The sequence below is a fragment of the Myotis nattereri genome, assembly GCF_964212035.1.
Source record: "Myotis nattereri genome assembly, chromosome: 2".
Classification (NCBI taxonomy): domain Eukaryota; kingdom Metazoa; phylum Chordata; class Mammalia; order Chiroptera; family Vespertilionidae; genus Myotis; species Myotis nattereri.
The window spans coordinates 94,000,340-94,024,612 of NC_138076.1; the positions used below are offsets into that span (position 1 = coordinate 94,000,340).

Consider the following 24,273-nt stretch of genomic DNA (forward strand, 5'->3'; position numbering starts at 1 on the left):
TTTATCTGTATGATAATAACTCTTTTCCGATCCCTGGGTCATATTCTCCTTTTGTCTTTCTCATTTAAGCTTTTAATCCATTTGAAAGTTATTTGTTTGAGTGCAATGTAAAGAAGAAATTGAGTTCTTTTTTTATTCTTACTAGTAGTGTAATTTATTAATCGCTAATACTTTCCTCAGGGTTCAGCTATGCCAATTCTGCCTTATATAAGTTTTCATACATTTTTCTTTTCTTTTTTTTTTTACAGAGATAATGCTGGTTCATCATACCATTTCCTCTTCCTGGGCACACAGAAAAACTGCATTTCCCAGCCTCTCCTGTGGTTGCATTGAGACCATGTGCCTGAGTTCTTGACAATGGGAATGTGTGTGGGAGTAGCAGGTGGTAGTCTTCAATGCTTATGTTTTCTCTCACCCTGTGGCTAGAAGGAAAGAACCCAAAGATGTGGAGTTGCAAAATGGAAGCAGCTCAGATCTCCAAGTTGCAGGAGAACACTAGGGAGAACCCTCATGACCTTCAACAACTGGTGATATGAGTGAGAAATAAATCTGTGCTCTGGCAAGTGAAACTGTTTCAGGGTGAACTCATTATCCTATATAATAATAGAGAAGCATGGTAATTAGCCGCAACTTTGCTACCCTTCCCATTGGCTAATCATCGAGATATGCAAATTAACTGCCAGCCAAGATGGCGGCTGGCAGCCAGGCAGCTTAAGCAAACATGAGGCTTGCTTGCTCCAGGACGGAGGAAGCCAAGGTTTCTCGCCTGCTGCCGCCAGGCTCTGAGCTCCTGAAGCAACAGTTCCAAAAGATACAATGTTTCAATTATAGAAGCTAAAAGATGGCGGTGAATTTGCATATACCAGCTGCGAGGGAAGACTGAGGACAACATGGAGGCCAAGTGGTACAGAAGGGAGCTAAGCAGAGGCCTCGAGGACAGAAACGGAGCCAAGGCTGTGGAGGTGGGAGGCGGGAGGTGGGAGGGCAAGACCAGCCACAGTGGCTGCGAGCCAGATTGTCAGCGGTTGGAGGGGAAGGGGCAGCGCTTGGGAGCGGGAGGAAAAACCCGCCACAGCACCTGGGAGCGGGAGGGGAAACCCAGCAGGAGTGGCTGGGAGAGGGAGGGGAAACCCAGCAGGAGTGGCTGGGAGCGGGAGGGTAAACCCAGCAGGAGTGGCTGGGAGCGGGAGGGGAAACCCAGCAGGAGTGGCTGGGAGCGGGAGGGGAAACCCAGCAGGAGTGTGGGGGAGCGGGAGGGGAAACCCAGCAGGAGTGGCTGGGAGCGGGAGGGTAAACCCAGCAGGAGTGGCTGGGAGAGGGAGGGGAAACCCAGCAGGAGTGGCTGGGAGAGGGAGGGGAAACCCAGCAGGAGTGGCTGGGAGCGGGATGGGAAACCCAGCAGGAGTGGCTGGGAGAGGGAGGGGAAACCCAGCAGGAGTGGCTGGGAGAGGGAGGGGAAACCCAGCAGGAGTGGCTGGGAGTGGGAGGGGAAACCCAGCAGGAGCTCCTGGGAGTGGGAGGGGAAACCCAGCAGGAGTGGCTGGGAGCGGGAGGGGAAACCCAGCTGCAGCAGCTCGGATTGGGAGCGAAGCCCGCCTCAGCGGATTTCGCTCCCCTCTCTGCTTCGCTCCAGCTGCTGGAAGCCCTATTCTTGCAGGAATCTTCCTGCAACAGGTCTCTAGTCCTATATAATAAAAGCCTAATATGCTGAGTGTCCAACCATGTGTTCAACTGTTCGACCAGTCCCTATGATGTGCACTGACCACCAAGAGAAAGATGTTCCAACCAGTAGGTTCGCTTGCTGCTGGGGTCCAGCCAATCAGGACCAGTCTCCTGGTCGAACTCCCAAGGGGAGACTTTGCAGAATATATATATAACAATAGATGGAATTGAACAATGGATAAGCATATGAATGCTTATCAGTAATAGAATATTGGTAGTACCTCCTCATCCTAGAATATTTTCTAGCCATTATAAAGAATTAGAGGCCCGGTGCACAAAAATTTGTGCACTCAGGGGGGTCCCTCAGCCTGGGGCAGTCTGGGACCCTCTCACAGTCTGGGACCCCTCGGGGGATGTCCACCTGCTGGCTTAGGCCTGCTCTCCGGGGAATCGGGCCTAAGCTGGCAGTCAGACATCCCTTTGGCAGCCCAGGAGCCCTCGGGGGAGGTCCACTTGCCAGCGGGGAGCAGGCTTAAGCTGCAGTCCGACATCTGTAGCACTGCTGAGGAGGCGGGAGAGGCTCCTGCCACCACCACTGTGCTGACGCCCTGTGGGAGTGCACTGACCACCAGGGGGCAGCTCCTGCATTAAGCGTCTGCCCCTTGGTGGTCAGTGTGTGTCATAGTGTCCAGTCATTCCCAGTCATTCTGCTGTTAGGGTCAATTTGCATATTACCCTTTTATTGTATAGGATAGAGGCCTGGTGCATGGGTGGGGGCCGGCTGGTTTGCCATGAAGGGTGTCCTGGATCAGGGTGGGGGTCCCCACTGGGGTGCCTGGCTAGCCTGGGTGAGGGGCTGATGGCTCTTTGCAGGATGGCCAAGCCCCCCAGCAGGGACCCTCACTCCATGGGGGGTGGCCAGCCTGGGTGAGGGGCTGATGGCTGTTTTCAGGCTGGCCACACCCTCTTCAGGGTGGAGGTCCCCGCTGCGGTGCCTGGCCAGCCTGGGTGAGGGGCTGAAGGCCGTTTTCAGGCTGGCCACACCCCTTTCAGGGTGAGGGTCCCCACTGGGCTGCCTGGCCAGACTGGGTGAGGGTCTGATGGCTGTTTGCAGGCTGGTCAAGCCCCGCAGTAGGGAGCCTCACCCCATGGGGGTGTGGCCAGCCTGGGTGAGCTGCTGATGGCCATTTTTAGGTTGGCCATGCCCCCTGGTGACCCAAGCTCCCAGCCTCTCTTTTTTTTTTCTTTCTGGGATTTATTTATCTTCTATAATTGAAACTTTGTAGCCTTGGGCGGAGCCCAGGACTAGCCAGGATAGGCAGGAAGCTTGGCTTCCTCCATCGCCGGGGGCAACCCAAGCCTCCTGCTTGCTCCAGCTCCATGGCCACTGCCATCTTAGTTGTGTTAATTTGCATACTTGCTCCTGATTGGCTTGTGGGTGTGGCTTGAGCATAGCAAAGGGACGGTTAATTTGCATGTTTCTCTTTTATTATATAGGATGAGATAGATTTATAATAATTAACTTGGGAATGATTTACATCATGTACTGAGGGAGATAAGCAAGAAGCAAGTGGAAAACTCTATGAGTATTACTCCATTTTTGTAAAATAAATAAATTAGAAAGAACAAGGAAATATTGTATGTGTTAAAAGCAGGAGAAAAGTTAAAAATAAATAAACAACACATTGTTAACATTGATTTGGATGGTAGAGAATGGCAATTGATGGACTGGGTAGATGACAGAAGGGAGGAGCAAATAAGGTTGTTTTAAAAAGAAAGGTCTCTATAATTCTGATAGGAGAGATGACATTCAACTAATGTAAAACTATACATGGGTATACACAAATATATAAAGAAATGCATAAAAGAATGATCATTAAAATGTTAATTATGTTTTCTCAGTGTGATGAGATTTTAGTGTTTTTTCTCCTCCCTAATATTATGCTTTTCCACATTACTTTCTAAAATTTACTTTTTTAACAAAAGGTTTCTTATTGTCTTTAGTCAGGAAAAATACTATTATAAAGCTACTCTGACTGTGAAAAAGCCACTCTTGAGCTTCTCATAATACTGGTGACCTTCTCCTTAAGCACAACCTTTATGGTTTTCAAATGCTCTCTGAGCCCATCAGTGAAGCATAGCCTTTTGTTGTGTTTTCACTCTAGCATGCCCTGTTCCAGGAATTTTTTGATCCCTTTCTTACCATCTGCTGCAAGAGTTCTGACACTTGTAGTTCACTTAGTGCAGGCCATTGTTTTCTCAAGCTTCCAAACACCATTGAACAGCAGTTAACTCCACCTATCTCTCAAGGATCTAACTAGAATGTTAAATCTTCTGTTATGGGTGAGTGCACCTCCTTAGGATTATAGCCTCAATTCTTTATTAACATACTCAACACTTCGACAGCGAGATTATATCATGACTTAACCCTAGCTGTTGGTTTGGAGGTTGGATAGGGAAGTTGGAGTAGATCCTGAGGGCTGACAGTAGGAAATGGCATTACAGAACTGAGCTCCCCAATAGCATTGGAGGTAACAAAATTGTGCACAATTATTGTAATAAGCAGCAAGGTCAGAGTGGCAGCCGGAGAGGGACGTGATCTTCAGAAACCTATTGTTAAAGAGAACACAGAGTTCTTAGCAGCAAGATAGATGGGAAGCCAACAAAAGTATTGCTCAACCTTTACAAAAAAAAAATAAATCAAGAATGGATAATGAGGAAGCTAAGGACATCTATTCCTATCCATTGCCCAGTTTCCAGACCTGGGCCACTTCTTAGATCCAGAATTTCTTGCCTGAAGGGGAAGTCAGGTCCCCACCAGGAAAGACCCTGCAACAGCATAGAAAAGATATATGATCATGACGTCCTCAGTATTTTCCCAAAGGTTCCTATGGCAACTTACTCAGGAAAATGCACGTTGGGAAAAGGGGATTACTCAAGCATTTTGAGGTCTTTTGGATTCAGGATCCAAGCTGACACTGAAACATGGAGAGCTGGAGTCATAGTCTAAGTCCAGCTGATAGTAGAATCACTGGGTCCATGGATTCCCCCATGGTCATTTCTCTGGTCTCTAAATGTGTACTTGAAATGGACATACTTGGTAGTTGGACCCCCCCCCCCCGCCATATTGGTTTCTTGACTATAAATTAAGAGCTATCATAGTTAGAAAAGCCTAAAGGTGAAACTGTCCACCCCACCCCCACCCTTTCACAGCCAAGATAGCAAAATTATAAAAAATGCATCTGGAGGAAATGGCAGGTATAAGTACCATTCTTAAAGACCTAAAGATATAGTGATGGTGGTTCCCATCAAATTCACTTTCAATTCACCAATCTGGCTCCCACAAAAACCAAATGGATCCTAGAGGATGACAATGAACAATCAAACTCAACCAAGTAGGAATCCCAGTTGTAGTGACTGTACTCAATGTGGTATCTTTGCTGAGCAGGGCCTCAGGTGTATGGTATTTAGCTGATAAACTGGCCATCCCTCTCAAAAAAAAAAAGCATCCAAACAGTTCACATCCACTTGGGACAGACACCAATATACTAGTATATTTATAGTCTTGCTTCAATCTTAGATTAACTTTCCCACTAGATGTAATAATATAGTCAAAGAGAATTAGCCTTTATGGATATCTCAGTCTACTATATCAGTATCATCATGTGAATCATGGATCAGATGAGCAAGAAGTGGCAAGTGCATTGGAGGTCTTAGTAACACACATGTATTTTCAAGCGTTGGCAAAAAATACCAGAGATTCAGGGCCTGCCACACTAGAAATATTTTAAGAGTCTAGTGGTATGGGATAGGATGGGAAATCCCTTTCAAAATAATGAATAGACTCTTCTCCAAAGAGGACATACAGATGGCTAATATATGTAAAAATGCTCAATGCCACTAATCAGAGACATGAAAATTAAAATGAGAATGAAGTATCACCTCACACCTGCAAGAATGGCTACCATCAATAAATCAACAAACAACAACTGCTGTCGAGGGTGTGGAGAAAAGAGAACCCTAGTGCATTTCTGGTGGGAATTCAGACTGGTGCAGATATTATGGAAAACAGTATGGAGTTTCCTAAAAAAAAAAAAACGGAATTGCTGTTTGATACAGTGATCCCACTTCTGGGAATACCATATCCTAAGAATCCCAAAATACAAATCAGAAAGAATATATGCATCCCTATGTTCATAGCAGCATTATTTACAATAGCTAAGATCTGGAAACAGCCCAATGTCCATTAGTAGATAAGTGGATAAAAGAGCAGTGGTACATTTATGCAATGGAATGCTATGTGGCTGTAAAAAGGAAGGATATCTTACTCGTTAAAAAACAGCATGAAGGGACCTGGAGAGTATTATACTAAGTGAAATAAGTCAGTCAGAGAAAGACAAGTATCCTCATGACCTCACTTATATGTGAATCTAATCAACAATATAAACTGATGAACAAAATAGGTCCAGAGGCATGTATACATGGGACAGACTGACAGATATCAGAGGGAAGGGTGGTAGGTGGGATGGTAAGAGATTGACTGAATAACTTATATGCATATATGCATAACCCATGAACACAGACAAGAGTGTGGGGAAGGCCTAAGGTGGGGTGGAGGAGGGTGAATGGGGGCAAAGAAAGGGGGTAGGAGATATATATAATCCTATCTAATAATAGACAAACATGGTACCTTCACTACACCTCCAATTGGCTAATCAGCGTGATATGCAAATTAACCGCCAACAAAGATGGTGGCTAATTTGCATACTACAGGCAGGGTGCGACAGCGCCATCCCGCCTGCCTCGCCTCCATCTGGGCCTGCTGTCTGCTACCCGGGGTGGCGGGCATCCGTGTGCGACTCGACCCGGGGCGGCCAGGCAGGGCAGCAGCAATCAGCCGGTGTGCGACCAGCCTGGGGCATCCCATGTGCAACCCGACCTGGGGCGGTGCCCCAACCCCCATATCAGCCCTGCCGTGTGCGCCACCCAGGGTGGCGCCCCAACCCCCGGATCGGCCCTGCTGTGTGCGTGACCTGGGGCGGCGCCCCAACCCTTGGATAGGCCCTGCCGTGTGCACGACCTGGGGAGACGGGGCAGGCACTGAGGGATCGGGCCTGCCATCTGCCATCTGGGGAGCAGGCCTAAGCCAGCAGGTGGTTATCTCCCGAGGGGTCCCAGACTGTGAGAGGGCACAAGTGGGGCTGAGGGACACCCCCTCCCACCCTCCCTCCCTCGCCAGTGCACAAATTTTTGTGCACCGGGCCTCTAGTAATGTAAATAAAAAATAAGAGATGAATGATTGCATCTCAACCTCCCATGCTAAAGAAGGTGCAAAATTCTTGGTAGGTCTCTTGGGTTCTGAATATAGCTCACTAGGAAATACTGCTTCAAGACATATATTGGATGACAAAAAAGATTACCATTTTTTGAGAGGCGCAGAACAGAAAGGTTCAGACTGTCATGCAAGAGCCCTCATACCATATGGGATCAGAGACATTTGTGGTGGGAAAAGATGCCATTTGGAGGTTTTGGCATGTTCCAATAGAAGAATCACAATGTAGTCACCTAGAGCAAGACCATGACATCTACAGTGGAAAATCATATATTTTTTCAAAAATAATTCCTGGCAGCTATTGGGCCATAATATATATAGAATGCCTGACCATGGGACAACAAGTGGTCATGGGGCCAGTCTCACCCACCATGAGCTTGGCTCTGACATATTCACTGTGGTAGGTAGACTAATGTTCATGCCCTATTTCTTAGCATAATCTGTTACCTTACATGACAAAAGTGACTTTGCAAAGGTGACTAAGGTGAGGATTTTAAAATGGCAAGATTATGTTGGTTTATCAATGGTTTCACAAAGATCCTTAAAAGTGGAAAAGGGAGACAGAGGTGATTTGATCTATGAAGAGGTCAAAGTGAATCTTCAATCAGCACCATTCCTCAAGGAGACCAGGAAACCACATGGTGACAAAGTGACTACGTCAGTCGCCTTCCACTATGGGTCTAGGTTTGCCTCTTCTGCCTTCAAAGCCTCAGTCAGCATCACCATCTAAGGGCTTACATAGTGTATGATCCATGGGCGCATCATCACACATAATATTCTATCAGGTCAAGAGATCCACTTTTCAAAATATTGTGCAGAAACAGGTACATTATCATGGGATCCACTGTGCATATCACATACCACACCACTCAGAAACTACTAGCTTGATACAGCATTTAGAATAGCTTATTGAAGGATCAGCTGAGGTTCTCACTTGGAAAGGGGAAACATCCTCTAGGATACAGTATACACTTTAAATCAATAACATACAGTTCTGTGTCTCCACTAGGTAGAATACATGGCTCCAGGAATCAAGCTGGAGTGGCTCCATTTACTATCATTCCGAGTTGACCCATGTAGGGAAATTTTACTTTCAATTTACAAATATGGGTTCTGTAAGTTTAAAAGTCCTGGTTCCCAGAGGAAAAATCTTTCCACAAGACATATAAAGTTCTATTAAACTGCAAGTTCTTGCTGCTACACAATATTTCTGTCTCTGTGTGCCAAGAGATGATCAGAAAGGAGAGGAGTTACCTTGCTGGAAGGGGCAATTGACCTTGGTCATCAGGAGGATATTGAGGGCTGCAGTCACACAGTGAAGGTGGCAGGCAAGAATATGATTGGCTTTCAGATAATAAACTTAGACATTCTGTGATATTCTCTTGCCCAATTTCTTTATATGTTGACAAATGCAGCAGCCATGGCTCAAGAGGGCATGGTGATTGGGGCCTCAAACCCTTGATGCTGCAGGCCTGTGTTACCTCACCAGGTAGGCCACCTATACCAGGATAGGTACTGACAATGAGAAAAAAGAATGGGTGGTAAAAAAGGGGGATGATGGGTATTGGTTAGTCTCTCAAGACTTGCTATAGCTGTAGGGACTGTAGTTAATTCCACTAATGTTTCTCTTCTATGTTTCTTTCTGGAAAAGAGACCAACCAGAATCCAAAAGCGTATTTTATGAAGCAGATTGATCTGAGTAGCACAAGGTGTGACTATATAGTAGATGCCATGTGTGCTGCCCTGGATGGGTATCTGGGAAGGATAGGTGCTAGTTCTTTGAATGTTTAGTAAAATTTACTTGTGAAGCCATCTGGTCCAGGACTTTTGTTTGTTGGGAGTTTTCTGATTACTGCTTCAATTTCACTAGTTGTAATCTGTCTATAAGAGTCTCTGATTATTCCTGATTCAGTTTGGAAAATTGTATGTTTCTAGGAATTTATTCATTTCATTCAGATTGCACAATTTGTTGGTATATGATTATGTATAATATTTTCTTATTATCCTTTGTATTGCTTTGGTGTCAATTGTTACTTCTTCTCTTTGATTTCTGATTTTATTTATTTAGTCACCCTTCCCCCCTTTTTTTTACTTGACGAGTCTGGTTAAAGGTTTATCAATCTTGTTTATATTTCCAAAGAATAAGCTCTTGGTTTCAATTATATTTTATGTTATTGTTTAAATTTTTTTTATTGATTTCAGAGAGGAAGGAAGAGGGAGAGAGAGAGAGATAGAGATAGAGAGAGAGAGATTAATGATGAGAGAGAATCATTGATCAGCTGCCTCCTATATGCCCCTCTTCTAGCTTGAAATGTTTCTGTTGAGAAATCAACTGACAGTCTTATGGGGGCTTCCTTGTAGGTAACTAACTGTCTTTCTCTTGATGCTTTTAAGATTCTCTCTTTGTCTTTAACCTGTACCATTTTAATTATGATGTTTTGATGTAGTGCACTTTGGGTTCATCTTGTTTGGGACTCCTTGTACTTCCTGGACTTGTGTGTCTTTTTGCTTCACCTGGTCAGGGAAGTTTTTGGTCATTCTCAATCCCATGCTCTCTCTCTTCTCCTTGTACCCCTTTGATGCAGATGTTGTTATGCTTCATGTTGTCCCAAAGGTCCCTTAAAATATGCTCATTTAATATTTTTTTCTTTTTGCAGCTCTGATTGGGTGTTTGTTTCTTATTTGTGTTCCAAATTGCTGACTTGATCATCTGCTACATCCAACCTATAGCTTATTTCTTCCAGTGTATTCTTTATTTTAGATATTGTGTTCTTCATTTGTGACTGGTCTTTTCTATATGGTTTCTATGTTCTTTTTCATGTTGTTGAGTATCATTATCACTTTGATCTCTATATTTGATAAATTGCTTGCCTTCATTTTATTTATTTATTTATTTATTTATTTATTTATTATTTATTTATTTATTTATTTTTCCTCTGGAGCTTTCTCCTCTTCTTTCATTTGGGGTATATTTCTTTGTCTCTCCATTTTGACTGCCTTTTTGTTTCTATGTACTAGGTAGATCTGATCTGACTCCCAGCCTTTGTGTGGTAGCCTTTGAGGTGTCATTTGAGGTCCAGTGGTGCAGTCTCCTTGATCTCCTGAGCTGGGTGCTCCAGGAATGTGCCTTGTGTGGATTATTTGGGCCCTCCTATTGTGATTGAGTCTCATTGCTATTGACCCATTCATGTGTCAAATTGACCTTCATGCTGACTGTGGCTCTCAACCCCAATCACAGCATCCATGCTGCTGTGTAGGTGCTGACCACACAAACAGGAATTCAGCTCAGCAGTTTTTGGTGCTTGTCAAGCTCTCCAATTGGATATACTGCTTGTGAAGCTTATTGGATACTGTTCTGATGTTGTCTGAAGCTGGCCACTGGTGTGTTGATTCTGGTCCTTTGGGGGAACTCTGGTGCCTGCCAGAGTCAGATGCTGTCTGTGACAGGCCCCCAGCAACTTGTTTGGAGCTACAAGTTTTCCAGTTTGTGGTGGCCTCTGATGGGCCTGGGTGCTCCTAGAAAGGACCAAGCTGTGCACCAAGACTGTTTTTTTACTAGCACTGGACCCAGGGTCAGGTCAGCAAAAATCCCAAGGTCCCCCAATATCTGCCTTTGCCTGCCAGCTGTCTGTTAGTCTCAGTCACTGAAAGAGCCTCTGATGCTACTTGAGTTGCCTGAGGTTTTTCACAGTGCGTTGCCAGGTAGGGGTGAGTAGTGTTCACCAGACTGAAAGAGATTCAAATTCAGTTTCAGTTCTGGACTAAGGCCACTCAGCAAATGTCCCAGGTATACCAAGTCTAGCTGCCACCTGCTGGATGCTCTCACACCTTTGTGTTGGGGTGGGGTCTCAGGGAGTCATCAGAGTGAGGCTGGCAGTTTTCAGGCCCCAAAAGACCAAGATTTGGTGATGTGAAGGCAGGGCTCTGCTCTGGTTGGGCTTGCAAGGGAATAATGGTCCCTGTCCTAGAGTCGCTCTACTCAGTCTGTCTCAGATTCTGCCGAGAGGAGCCCAACCTCAGCAGTGTGGGGCCTCCAGGAGTTGGGAGGATGAGGCTAGTGAATCTCCCATGAAGGGGAGGTGCTGGTCAGACTTCAGAGAAAGTGGGGGTTGTGTTCCTCACCAGAGATCCACACAACTCAGTCTGTCCCAGATTTTGCCCAGCCATCAGCAGGGTGGAGCCACCAGAAGTTGGGTAAATGGGTCTGCTAGGAGCCCAGAGGGTGGGTCTATCAGATCACCCATGAGGGAGATATGCTAGTCAGGTTCACAGGAAAGTGGAGGAAATGGCTTCTGTTCCAATACCACACAACTCAGCCACTGATACCCCTTGAGTTTGCCCAAACCTCTACACCCCATCCAAGGCAGCTGACTCCTCAGTAGAGCATAAGATCTGTAGGGTGGGGTGAGAGGGAGTCCAGAGGGTGGGGCTATTGCTTTCCCCCAGGCTGATGGCCTTTGTAGGGGAGTGCTCCACCCAAGAAAGATGGCATCTGTGGTAAGGGAGAGGGACTCAGCACAAGGGTCCTGGCAGCTGTCCCTTCAGCTCTCTCCCCAGAGCCACAAACCCCAGTCTCTGCCCACACAACTCTAGTCCATTCTGCCCTTCCTCTGCTGGAGTCCAGGGTGAGTGAAAAAATTTTGTGTGTTGGCCCTTTAAGAGGTTGCCTGTGTCTTTAGTGGACTCTTGTCTCTCCCTGGTGGACAGAAACCCTGCTGATTTTTACAGCCAAATGTTATGTGGGTGCTTCTTTCTGGCTCTGGTGCTCTGGGCTGGGGTGCCCACCCTGGGTTTGAGACCCCACACCTCTCAGGGGAACCCTCCCCCCAGCTGAGATATCCCTCCAGAACTTCAGCTGCCCATGGGAGCAGGGCCAGCCCTTTTCTCATCTCTACTCTTTCTAGAAGTCTAGATGTGGCTTTCTCTGTAAATCCCTGGTTATAAGAATTCTCTCCAGGCCCTCACCAGGTAACTCAGTTGGTTAAAGGGTTGTCCTGATATGCTAAGGTTGCGGGTTCGATCCCTGTTAATGGCAAATACAAGAATCAACCAATGAATGCGTAAATAAGTGGAACAACAAATTGATGTTTATCTTTCTTTCTCCCCCTTCCTCTCTCTCCCTTTTAAACACACACACACACACACACACACACACACACACAAACACACACACACAATTTCTTTTCAGCTAGTCTACAGTTGGTTATTCAGGATGATTCCTGGGAAGAGGTGAGTGTTCCTTCCACCTACTTCACCACTATCATGGATCCTCCTTTTTAATTCCTCCTCTCCCTGCTCCCTACTTTCTGATTCTAAATAAATAGCCTCACCTGACAGGCTATACTTAGGTAATCATAGCACAATGTAATTATTGGTTGTTTACCAGATACTTGCCAGTATTTTAGCTGTGCTTGACCTTTAAAAGCAAGTGACTATGGAGACTTCTTTGTTGTTGTTGCCTTTCTCCTAGGCAGATGGTATTTATGCCTTTAAAACTTTTTTTTTTTTTTTTTGTCTTTCAGGGCATTTCACTGATGATATTTATCTCAATACAACTACAAATCTGCCACTAAGAGATTGTCTGAATACAAAACATTATTAAGAAAATGATTATGACAAGAAAACAATAACAAAGAACCACTTTAGAAAAAGCCACATCATTAGCTAGTCCAAGAAGAAATTATATTCTTCCCTCAGAAATAATTCGTCAGAGTCTGTCACCATGAATGAAATTAGATTTCTCTTTTAGCTTCAGTGATTGGCTATTCCTGGAAAAACAGCACACAGAATTGTTTGGTACAAAAAAAATTTTTTTTCTCCCAGAAAGAAGAGTTTGTGTTTTTTTCTAGTGGCGATATGGGACTGAGAAATCAGATATGCTTCTGCTCACACAACTGCAGTTTCCCCTCCCCCAACACACAGAGACCATCACCATCGACACAAAGTATTAAATATTTTTTATATTATTTGGTTAAAATATAGTCATTGTCTCATTTCTCTCTTTGAGAGCACAGATCTCAGTCAGACTTCAAAGTATATGTTGAAGCAAAAAATAGTAAAAAAAGCCATGCATGGAGTTTTCTCATTTATTTCTTCACCACTTCTTCCTTTCTGTCTATTTTATTTGCATAACATTTAGTCTCAGCACACTGTTATATGCGTATTCATTCTGAAGGCACATGATAAAGCTTTTAGTATATCTTGCCAAGGGTTATCTTCTCGAAGAGTTTGGTTGACAATGTGATCATATGGTTCCCTACAGAAGAGTACACAAAGCCCCGTACCCAGCGGGCTTTCTCTGAAGCAGGCACTGAGGCCACCTTTAGACCTGCCATAGGTGAGGACCAGCTGACTGGACCTCGACCTCCAGCTCCGGCCTCTCTCTACCCTGCATTCCAGACTGACTGTATTCTCCACAAACTTGCAAATCTGATATCCCTTCAAATTGGTTCTTTTCATATTTTCTAGATTTTTTTAGAGGCAATGGTGTGCAAGGAGCATAATGGAAATGAGGCTAGAGTGGGCTTGAACCCAAACTCTACATTTATTATTTGATTTGGGGCACATGGTTTTTCCTTCCTGAGGCTTGGGTTTCTCTTTGGTAAAATGTCAACAGAGATTCCTAGAGTGTAGGATTGCAGACATCTGAAGAGGTCACACTTCTAAGTGCGTAGACTGATGAATGGGATAACACGGGTGCTAAATAACCATGCATTCTCTCTTCCCCCTCTCTGTCCAGTGAGTGTCACTGTCTACAGTACCAGGTTGGACATGTTGTATCAGTTTTCCTCGTTCCCTCTCCCTTACCCTTAATTAAAGCCAATCACCAATTTATGGGATATTAGAACTGGCAAGGACCTTAGAAATCATAGTCATCCGAGTTATTGATCAAATATGGAGACATAAATCACTGATTTTTCTAGCAATTTGACTCTTGTGTCACCTCAATAACAGTAATTATTCAGTGGTGAAGTTTGTGCTTGACAATTGACAATCATATTGAGCAAAAAAGAATCAACCAACTATAATTAGTTCAGTGATGATGTGCAAACACAGCTTCAGGCTTACCAGTAAAATTCTATTATCTTAAATGCTCTTTATAATGCAAAATTTTTTTTTCTGGTATAATTTTCTCTGTCCCTCTCTCTTTGCCAATCATTAACATGGGGAGAGGAATCCGTTTCAGCAGACATTGGAGAAGAAAAAAATCATAGAAGCAAAACAAAGAATAAAATAATTCCAAAGAAAACAATATCAATAAAAGCCCTAAATATTAGCTAGTGAATACATTACAATGCTACACATAGCCACGAACTACGAACTACTTTCACCTCATATTATATATGCCAGAGCATGTGTTCATTCGTGTTCTTCTAAGTGATTTATAGTAGAAAACCCTAAAGGAATCACTCTACTAAGCAAAATAAGAATTAGATATATACATGTAGCTGTTCTTATAACACAACTACTCTTCCTTTTATATTCCATGCTTGAATACTCATGCACAACCTAACCTATTTGATACCTTGACCTTGTTCTCCCTTCTATGTTTCATGTACAAGAATAAAATAAATTACCTATAGTTAATGTATTTTATATGTGTTAGGGTGTAAAAATTACTTTTTATAAATGTTTATTTTTCTTTAATCTCCATACACACTGAATGTACATATAATCCAGATATACATATAATCCTGATAATAAAACTGGAACCAGATAAGAAAAAAGACAGGCTCTAGTTCTAGTGAGATCCTTTTCTTGAAATTTAATATCTGTAAGGGCAACATGGAAAGTTTCAGAAAGAGCTAACCTTCAAACTTTAACAATTGCTCCCCATTCCAGTGCACTTACCACATTCAATGGGGTATGCAAGTGGGAAAATGGCCAACCACCCTCTAGGATTCCATTAGGTTACCTTTGAAATGCGAAGACATGTTGTTCAAAAACGAGAACAGTGGCTACCAGGACTCCAAAGCTATAAAACTTCATCCCAACAGTTCTTTGCAGAAAAACAAATTTCTCTGAAGAAAAGAGCCCTGATAACTGGTTACATAAGAGCCTTCTTTACACACTGGTTAAAATATAATGCTGTTTCCTCCCATTTCTGTAATCAATCAACTTGCATTTCCACTCTCAAAAAGGAAGTATGATGAGAGTTGTTGTTCTTAGTTGAGACCATCTAGAAAATATTTAACTTTTCAGGGAAGATGAGGCCAAGAATAAACGGGTAGTAATGTAGCAGGAACATAGGAACATGTTGGACTTATTGGAGAGCCACAGCCAGCTAGCCTGCGAGTCAACTCTACCCACTAATGTGCCAACAGCAATCAAGGCTCAATTACTACAGGAAGGCACACACAACCCACACAAGGGACCCAGCTCAGATGATCAGGGAGACTGTGCCAATGAGACACACAGGTCGCCTAGTACATAAGGCCATCCTGACAAGATTGGAAGATGTAGCAGATCTGTCTAATACATAGAAGCAAATACAGAGGAGACAAAGAAATGTCCTAAATAAAAGAACAGGACAAAACTCCAGAAAAAGTACTAAATAAAATGAAGGCAAGCAATCTACCTGATAGAGTTCAAAACACTGGTTGTAAGGATGCTCAAGGAACTTAGTGAGAAATTTAACAAAGAGACAGTAAGCAAAAAAAAAAAAAAGACATAAAAACCATAAAAGAACCAGTCATAAATGAAGAATACAATGACTGGAATGAAGAATACACTAGAAGGAATCAATAACAGATTAGATGAAGCAGAGGATAGAATCAGCACTTTAGAAGACCAAGTAGTAGATATACCCAGTTGGAACAACAAAAAGAAAAAAAGAATTAAAAATAAATGAGGAGACTTCACAGGACCTCTGGGACATTATCAAGTACTAGTGGCTGGATGCATGAAAATTTGTGCAAGAGTAGGCCTTCTTTCCCCCAGCTGCTGGCACTGGCTTCCCTCTGGCACCCGGACCTGGGCTTTCCTTCTCCAGTTGTCAGCAGTCACCCGGGACTGGGCTGTCTCCCTCGGCTGCTGGCAGGCACCTGGGACCTGGGCTTCGCTAGGCCCGGCTTCCTCCAGAAGGATGTTTGGTTTAATTAGCATATTACCTTTTTATTATATCCTATATAATAAGAGAGAAATATGCAAATTAGGCCAGGACTCCGGAATGTCATGACTGCTTGGCAGGGGGTGGGGGGAGGGGGGAGTGAGGCCTGCGGCTGGGACGTGAACCTGTGGTGCCTCCTCTGGAGTTGGGGAGCTAATGACCAATAGGCTCTGGTCCTCCTCCAACAGCCCTTTCCAACAAGCATGGGGTTGCTGAGACCCAGGCTGGGCCTCTGGCTACAGATCCACAGCTTCCCGGAGACCGACTCTACCAGGCCGCTGGGAGGCCATGAGGCTGGGCTGCAGGGTGCCGGTTCAAGATGTGACACAGAGAGGAGGTGCAGGAGGAAACCCAGAGAATGGGATGTGGGGGTTCAAGATTCACTTCCTTTGGGTTTTGTCCTTCTTGGTCTTGGTCCTTTTCTTTCGGGCCTGGAGCGCAAGCACTGCAGGAGAGAGGGATGGATGAAGGCCGAATGTGGAAGAAAGGAGGTGACCCAGGTGAGGGTGGAGACCTAGCAGAGGTGGGAGACCCGACTGCGGGCTGCCTGAGGGAGGCTCCCAGCCTAGCACCGCGGCTTTGGCAAAGTGATGGCCAGGAGGTGGGCGGGTGCAGAGCGAAGCCGCACCGTCCCTCTATGAGGACCCCCACACAGGTGCTGCCTTCACCATCAGGCTCTGGGTGACATTTGCAAATGCGACTGCAACATTCTGGGCAAAGAACTGACCCTGTGCCCCTCTGGGTACCAGGCTTGCTAGGAGTGTGCTGTCACAAATGCCACAGATCAAAGGCAAAAACCTGGCGAGGCGGGGTGCCCCGGAGGGGGCTTGGGCTGGAACAGGGGGCCAGTGGAGAGCGAGGTTCTGCAGTGGCCCCAAGACTCCGGTAGTCCTGGCGGGAAACAAGGGGAATGGAAGGACGCCTGGCAGAGGGGCACGAACCCGCAGCCCTGAGGAGGGGGTTGAGGGGCGGAGCCACCTCTGTGGAGGGGTGCTGCACTGCAGTGTACCCGACTGACTGAGTGATTCAGAGAAGCTCCCAGCGCGGTGCTAACCAGGCCTTGCCTGGCGGCCTTCGCACGTCAAAGGCGGCAACTCCTGCTCCCGCCTTGGCCCAAAGGCAAGCCTGTGCCTACCCTGCCCCATGGTGGCGCAAGCCTGTGCAGTGAGTGCAAGCCTAGCACCTGCTGCGGAGAATGGGGGCCAGTGAAGAATAGGAGCAGGGGACGGGGGCGAGGAAAGAATGTGGAGCGTCTGCGATGAAGAGGTGCTTGAGGAGGAGGCTCAGAAGCCTGATGGGAAGGTTTGTTCTGTCCCCCCCCCCCACCCCCCCCCGCTGTCTCTTAGGAAGGGCAGAGAGCATGGCTGTGAGGGCTCCTGCACGCTGAGTCAAGTTCCGCAGCCAACTGGAATTGGCTCAGTTTCCTGCTCTGTAAAATGAATTAAGTGTGTCCCAGTGCCTTCACTGAGCTTTGAGGGTCAGTTGAGATACTATATAAAGAAAATGAGGGAAGAAGTGAGAAAGAAAAGGAAGGACGAGCAACACAAGAGAAAGATTGGAAGGAACCTGTAAACCTATCATCACTTAAATAGGGAATATAGTCAACAGTGTTGTAATGACAGTATGATGTGAGGTGGGTACTGGAAATATCGGGGAACACTTCGTAAAGTATGTCATTGTCTAACCACTATTCCGTAACTAATATAAAACCTGAAACTAATACAAAATAATATTGACTGTAAAGAAATGAAAATAGCTGTGAAATTTTTATAAATTTCAAAGTTTAAATAAAGGCTGTAAAGGAAGGAAGGGAGAGAATAAAATAGTGTTTTTCATTTTACCACTTTATTTTCTTTTCAGTACATGAAAAAGACAGTTGTCTTTATATGGTGCTTTTATACTTTTCTAAGTCATCTCATTTGGTGTTCAGGGAAACTTAAAGACAAGATAATTATTCCCTTCACTATTCAAAGAAAGGAAATCTTGTTGTCTGGCCCAAATGATTCAATCGTCAAGCCCTTATTGTAAAGCAGGATTAGTAAAATTTTCTGTGAAGGGTCATATCTATACTAATAAAAGCCTTGGGGGTGATCAGGCCAGCAGGGGAGGGAAGTTGGGGGCAATCAGGCAGACAGGGGAGCAGTTAGGTGTTAATCAGGCTGGCAGGGGAGTGGTTAGGGGGTGATCAGGTTGGCAGGCAGAAGTGGTTAGGGGCAATCAGGCAGGCAGGCAGGCGAGCGGTTAGGAGCCAGCAGTCCTGGATTGTGAGAGGGATGTCCAACCACAGGGATCGGGCCTAAACTGGCAGTTGGACATCCACCGAGGGGTCCCAGATTAGAGAGGGTGCAGACCAGACTGAGGGATACCGCCCATGCACGAATTTTGTGCACCAGGCCACTAGTTATAGATAATAATAGTAGAGGCCCGGTGCACGGAATCATGCACTGGTGGGGTCCTCAGCCTTGCCTGCACCCTCTCCCAATCTGGGACCCCTCGGGTGATGTCGGACTGCTGGTTTGGGCCTGATCCCTCCAGGCCAGGTCAAGGGACCCCACCGGTGCATGAATCCATGCACCGGGCCTCTAGTATGCATATAAGATCTTTGGTTAATCTCTTCCTATCCTCTGCTCCCCGCTTCCCTCTAAGATTCATCAATCTGTTCCATATTTTCATGCCTGTGCATTGAGCATCTGCCCCCTGGTGGTCATTGTGTGTCATAGCTACCAGCCGGTCAGCTGGTTAGCTGGTCGCTTAGGCTTTTATATATATAGATATGCATCATAGGAGAACCAGAAGGAGAAGAGAGAGAGAGTAAGGAATTGCGAACCTATTTGAAGAAATGATTGAAAACTTCCCTAGCCTGGAGAAGGGAATAGACATACAGGCCAGGAAGTGCAGAGAGCAAGATGACGCAAAGAGGCCCACACTGCCCTATCCAGTTTGGCTCAGTGGATAGAGCATCAGCCTGCGGACTGAAGGGTCCCAGGTTCAATTCCAGCCAAGGGCACATGCCCAGGTTGTGGGCTCGATCCGCAGTAGAGGGTGTGCAGGAGTCAACGGATCAATGATTCTTTCTTGTCATTGATGTTTCTATCTCTCTCTCTCCCTTCCTCTCTGAAATCCATAAAAATATATTAAAAAAATAAAACCCCATACTGTTTGCAATTTTAAAAAATCTTAAAAAAAGAGGCCCACACCAAGACACATCATAATTAAAATGTCAAAGTTTAAAGACAGACAGAATCTTAAAAGTAGCAAGAAGAAAGCAATTAGTTACCTAAAAGGCATCTCCCATCAGACTGTCAACTGATTTCTCAACAGAAACTTTGCAGGTCAGAAGAAATTGGCACAAAATACTCAAAATGATGAAAAGCAAGGACCTATAACCAAGATTACTTTACCCAGAAAAGCTATCATTTAGAATTAAATAACACATAAAGAGCTTCCCAGACAAGAAAAGCTGAAGGAGTCTATCACCACCAAACCAGAATTATAAGAAATATTAAGGGGACATTTTTAAGATGAAAAAAAGAAAAACTATTAAAAATATGAATAATAAAATGGCAATAACTATATATCTGTCAACAATCATTTTAAATGTAAAAGGATTAAATGCTATAACTAAAAGATGTAGGGTAGTTGAATGGATAAGAAAACAAGGCCTATACATAAGCTGCCTACAAGAGACCCATTTCAAAGCAAAGAACTTACACAGAGCCTCTACTCCTGCCTCCACTGGTGGCCAGTGGAGCCAACTCAGCATGGCTGCATAACCAAGGCCTCCTCTGGGGATTTGCTGCAGGCCCGTGCCACCATGAAACACCTTAACAAAGCTCTGCTAAAGGCACTGCAGCAGCGCAATATTGAAAATGAGGGTTCATTATCATCTAACCTGAACACACCCTTTTTTCCCTCACTGCTTTAATTATCACAATACCTATTGGGTTATATTTTACCATAAATCTTATATTTTTGAAGATGCCTTTGAAATTTGCAATAGGGACAGCTATTTTTATACTGCAGTTGTTATAGTGGTCACCATTCATTTGGTGCTGTTTCCCTTTGTCTACCGTATGTGACCTGGAATAAAGACTCAGGATAGTAGTGTGAAAATGAAGAGGATTAGAGTGAACACCACTTTTGATAACATTAAATTGTTTTTTTAAAATGGTAAATGCAGGCCATGGCCAGTGTGGCTCAGTTGGTGGGGCATGATCCTGTGCACCGAAAGGTTGCTGGTTTGATTCCTAGTCAGGGCATGATCCCTTGTAGGCATGTGCAAGAGGCAGCCAATTGATAATACCCTCTCACATCAATCTTTCTCTCTCTCCTCTCCCATTTTCTCTCTCTAAAAATACTTTTCAAAAATTTCATTAAAAATGGTAAATGTGTCTGGGATACTGATGCTTTCATTTAAGTTGAAAAAATTCTTAAAATTGCTCTTTCTATTACAATTGTTTGCATCATCAAATTTTAACTTTTTGAGCCTTTCATTTGAAAATGAGAATTTGGAAATATTAAATTGGTTACAAATAAGTATGTTTAATTATACATTATTCTGAGAAAAATTGTTTATTTTACAACAAAAAAGTTTCATAGCATTTTGTCTTTTGGTTGTTTTTGAGTTTTACTTTTCTGGATATGTTAAGATGTACACAGTGAAGCAAACCTAAACTATATTTCTCACTGGAATACTTTTTCTAACTATCATGAAAGTACCAAGTCATTAGATTTTGGGTTGTAAATTCCTATCAAAAATTGCTTAAATTGTGGATGCTGAAATTCATCTTAATGTCACTGAGAAATTTCAAATAAAGTGTAATGCCTACTTAATAGGAATGTTTCATTGCATTATTTCATGGGAAAAGTAAGCTGAATTTCATCCATTTTCTACAAACTCATTTATTGAAGAATTTTGACAGCAAAGCAAATCTAGCTGCCTGGACACTGGCCTGTTCCCTAACAGCCCCTTGCAGACCAGCCTGTGCTTTCTGAGCAACTCTTTAAACAGCACACTGTGCTCTGTTGTTCAAAAATGAAGTTATACTTTAACTAATAGGTTTGTGTAAATTCTCTTTAAATTTGTTTTTACTACTGTTTATAAAATGTGTATGATAGGAATTTTCAATCAGAGCAGTTATATCCCAGATATCCTATCTAATAAAAGAGAAACATGGTAATTGGCATACGACGCTACCCTTCTCATTGGCTAATCAGCGAGATATGCAAATTAACTGCCAGCCAAGATGGTGGCCGGCAGCCAGGCAGCTTGAAACTAACATGAGGTTTGCTTGCTTCAGTGATGGAGGACTGCAACGTTCCCCGCCTGCCTTGCCGGCCTCTGAGCTTGCAGTTTAAGAAACATTGTAACAAATATAGAAGCTAAACAAAACCCCAGAAACCTGCTTTCAGCGAGCCCAGGATATCAGAGCTAGAGTTATACATTGTTTCCATTATAGAATCCAAACAAACCAGATACCTTCTTTCAGCAGCAGAGGCCTCAGAGCTGGAGCCAGAGATAAAGCTGGCCCAGAATAAAAAAAGAAAAAAAGGAGCAGTTGGGAGCTTCAGTCGGCCTGAAAACAGGCCTTAGCCCCTCACCCAGACTGGCCAGGCACCCCAATGGGGACCCCCACCCTGAAGGGTGTGTGACCAGGTGTAAACAGCCATCATCCCCTCACCCAGGCTGGCCAGGCATCCCAGTGGGGACCCCCACCCTGATCCAGGACACCCTTCAGGGAAAACCAGCCAGCCCCACCCATGCACCAGGCCTCTATCCTATATAGTAAAAGGGTAATATGCCTCCCAGCACCAGGATCAGTGGAGCCGCGAGGCCTCCCAGCACTGGGATCACGGAGCCGAGAGGCCCCTCCCGGCACCGGGATCAGCGTGACAGGGGGCAGCGCCCAAACCCCCTGATCACCCTGCGGCTCTATGTGTGACAGGGGGCGGGACCACAACCTCCCTATCGGCCCTGCTCTGTTTGTGACAGGGGAAGGCGCCCCAACCCCCTGATCGGTCCTGCTCTGTGGGTGATAGAGGGCGGCACCCCAACCCCCCCCCCCCCCCACGGGCCCTGCTCTGTGTGCGATGGGGTAGAGCCATAACCTCCCCATCGGCCCTGCCCTGAGTGTGACAGTGGCAGTGCCCCAACTCCCCTATCGACCCTGCTCTGTGCATGACAGGGGGGAGCTCCCCAACCCCCTGATTGACCCTGCTCTGTGCGTGACAGGGGGTGGCGCCACGACTTCCCCATCGACCCTGCCTTGAGTGTGACAGGGGGTGGTGCCCCAACTCCCCAATCAGCCCTGCTCTGAGCCCGACCAGGGGCTGCACCTAGGGATTGGGCCTGCCCTCTGCCACCCGGGAGCAGGCCTAAGCCAGCAGGGCATTATCTCCCGAGGGGTCCCAGACTGCGAGAGGACAGGCCGGGCTGGGGGACCCCCCCCTCCCCGAGTGCACAAATTTTTGTGCACCGGGCCTCTAGTATATATATATATATTGCTGGTAACATTTTGTTCAGGATTTTAGCATCTGTGTCCATCAGGGATATTGGCCTGTAATTTTCTATCTTTGTCATGTTTTTATCTTGTTTTGAAATTACAATAATGCTGGCCTCATAAAAAGAGCCTGGAAGTCTTCCTTCCTCTTTACTTATTTGAAATACTTTGAGAAGAATAGGTGTTAGTTCTTCTTTTAATGTTTGGTAAAACTCCCCTGTGAAGCCATCTGTTCCAGGACTTTTGTTTGCTTTGATTTTTTGGATTACTGCTTCAATTTCATTAGTTGTCTTGGTCTATTCAGATTTCCTGATTCTTCCTGGCTCAGATTTGAAAAATTATATTTTTCTAGGAATTTGTCCAATCTGCCCAGGTTGTCCAATTTGTTGGCATATAGTTGTTTGTGATATTTTCCTACAATCGTTAGCATTTCTGTGGCATCAGTTATTATTTCACCTTTTCCATTTCTGATGTTATCCATTTGTGTCCTCTCTTTTTGTTTCCTGATGAATCTGGCTAAAGGTTCATCAATCTTATTTATCTTTTCAAAGAACCAGCTCTTTGCTTCATTGATGTTTTATATTTCTTATTTAGTCTCTATGCTGATTGTAATTAATTCCTCCCTTCTACTTATTGTGGGCTTTTCTTGTTCTCTTTCTAATTCTTTTAGTTGTAGGGTTAAATTATTTATTGGACCTTTTTCTTTTTCTTGTTTCTGGAGGTAGGCATGTAGTGTTATGAACTTACCTCTCAGAACTGCTTTGCAGTTATTTTATTTTATTTATTTTTATATATTTTTATTGATTTCAAAGAAGGGAGAGGGAGAGAGAGGAACATCAATGATGAGAGAGAATCATTGATTGGCTGCCTCCTGCATGCCCCCTACTGGGGATAGAGCCCACAACCCGGGCATGTACCCTTGACTGGAATCAAACCCAGGACCCTTCAGTCCACAGGCGGATGCTCTATCCACTGAGCCAAATCAGCTAGGGCCAGATCCATCTCTTATATTTAACATAAATTTTACAAGAGCTGGGTGAAGCAGCACATTAATACCTGAGCAACTTTTTAATTTTTTTTTTTTGCAGGGGAAAACACCACCCGAGAAAATAAGTTATTTTCAGGGACTTTAGGGACCTAATGATAAATATTACATGTAATCTATGAATAGCCTAAAACCTTATATATTTATTAAAATAGTATTTCTTGCCCTTGCCAATGTGCTCAGTGGTTAGAGTGTTGGCCCACACACCAAAGGATTGCAGGTTTGATTCCTGGTCAAGGGCATGTACCTGGGTTGCAGGTTCGAGCCTGGCCCTGGTTGGGGCTCGTGTGGGAGGCAACTAATCGATGTGTCTCTCTTATATAGATGTTTCTCTCTCTCTCTCTCTCACCCTTTCTCTCTCTCTTCCTCTCTTCTTCCCTCCGTCCCTCCCTCCCTTCTCTCTAAAAATCAATGGGAAAAATATCCTCTGGTAAGGATTAAGAACAACAACGAAATGGTCTAGAATTCCTAAAATTACCATCACTCCTGGCCATGGTTTTCTTGTCTGTTTTGTTGCTATGCATACTTAAAAGTAATTCCTGCATTCCTTTTAAGATATTCTACAAGTCATATTGGTCAGTTATACAGACTAGTGTTTGTTCTTCTTACTGAACATTAGTAATAG

General features: G+C 44.6%; 1 protein-coding gene across 1 annotated transcript in view; it reads right to left on the reverse strand.

Moving 5' to 3' along the window:
* The window catches only part of CPB2 (carboxypeptidase B2), a gene marked incomplete at both ends in the record, with an annotated part of 60,283 nt that extends 45,300 nt beyond the window's left edge, over positions 1-14,983 (reverse strand). The window contains one exon of the mRNA XM_081083915.1: positions 14,910-14,983. Coding sequence (XP_080940041.1) covers positions 14,910-14,983 — 74 coding nt within the window. The remainder of the gene's footprint in view (positions 1-14,909) is intronic.
* Between the last annotated feature and the right edge of the window lie 9,290 nt (positions 14,984-24,273).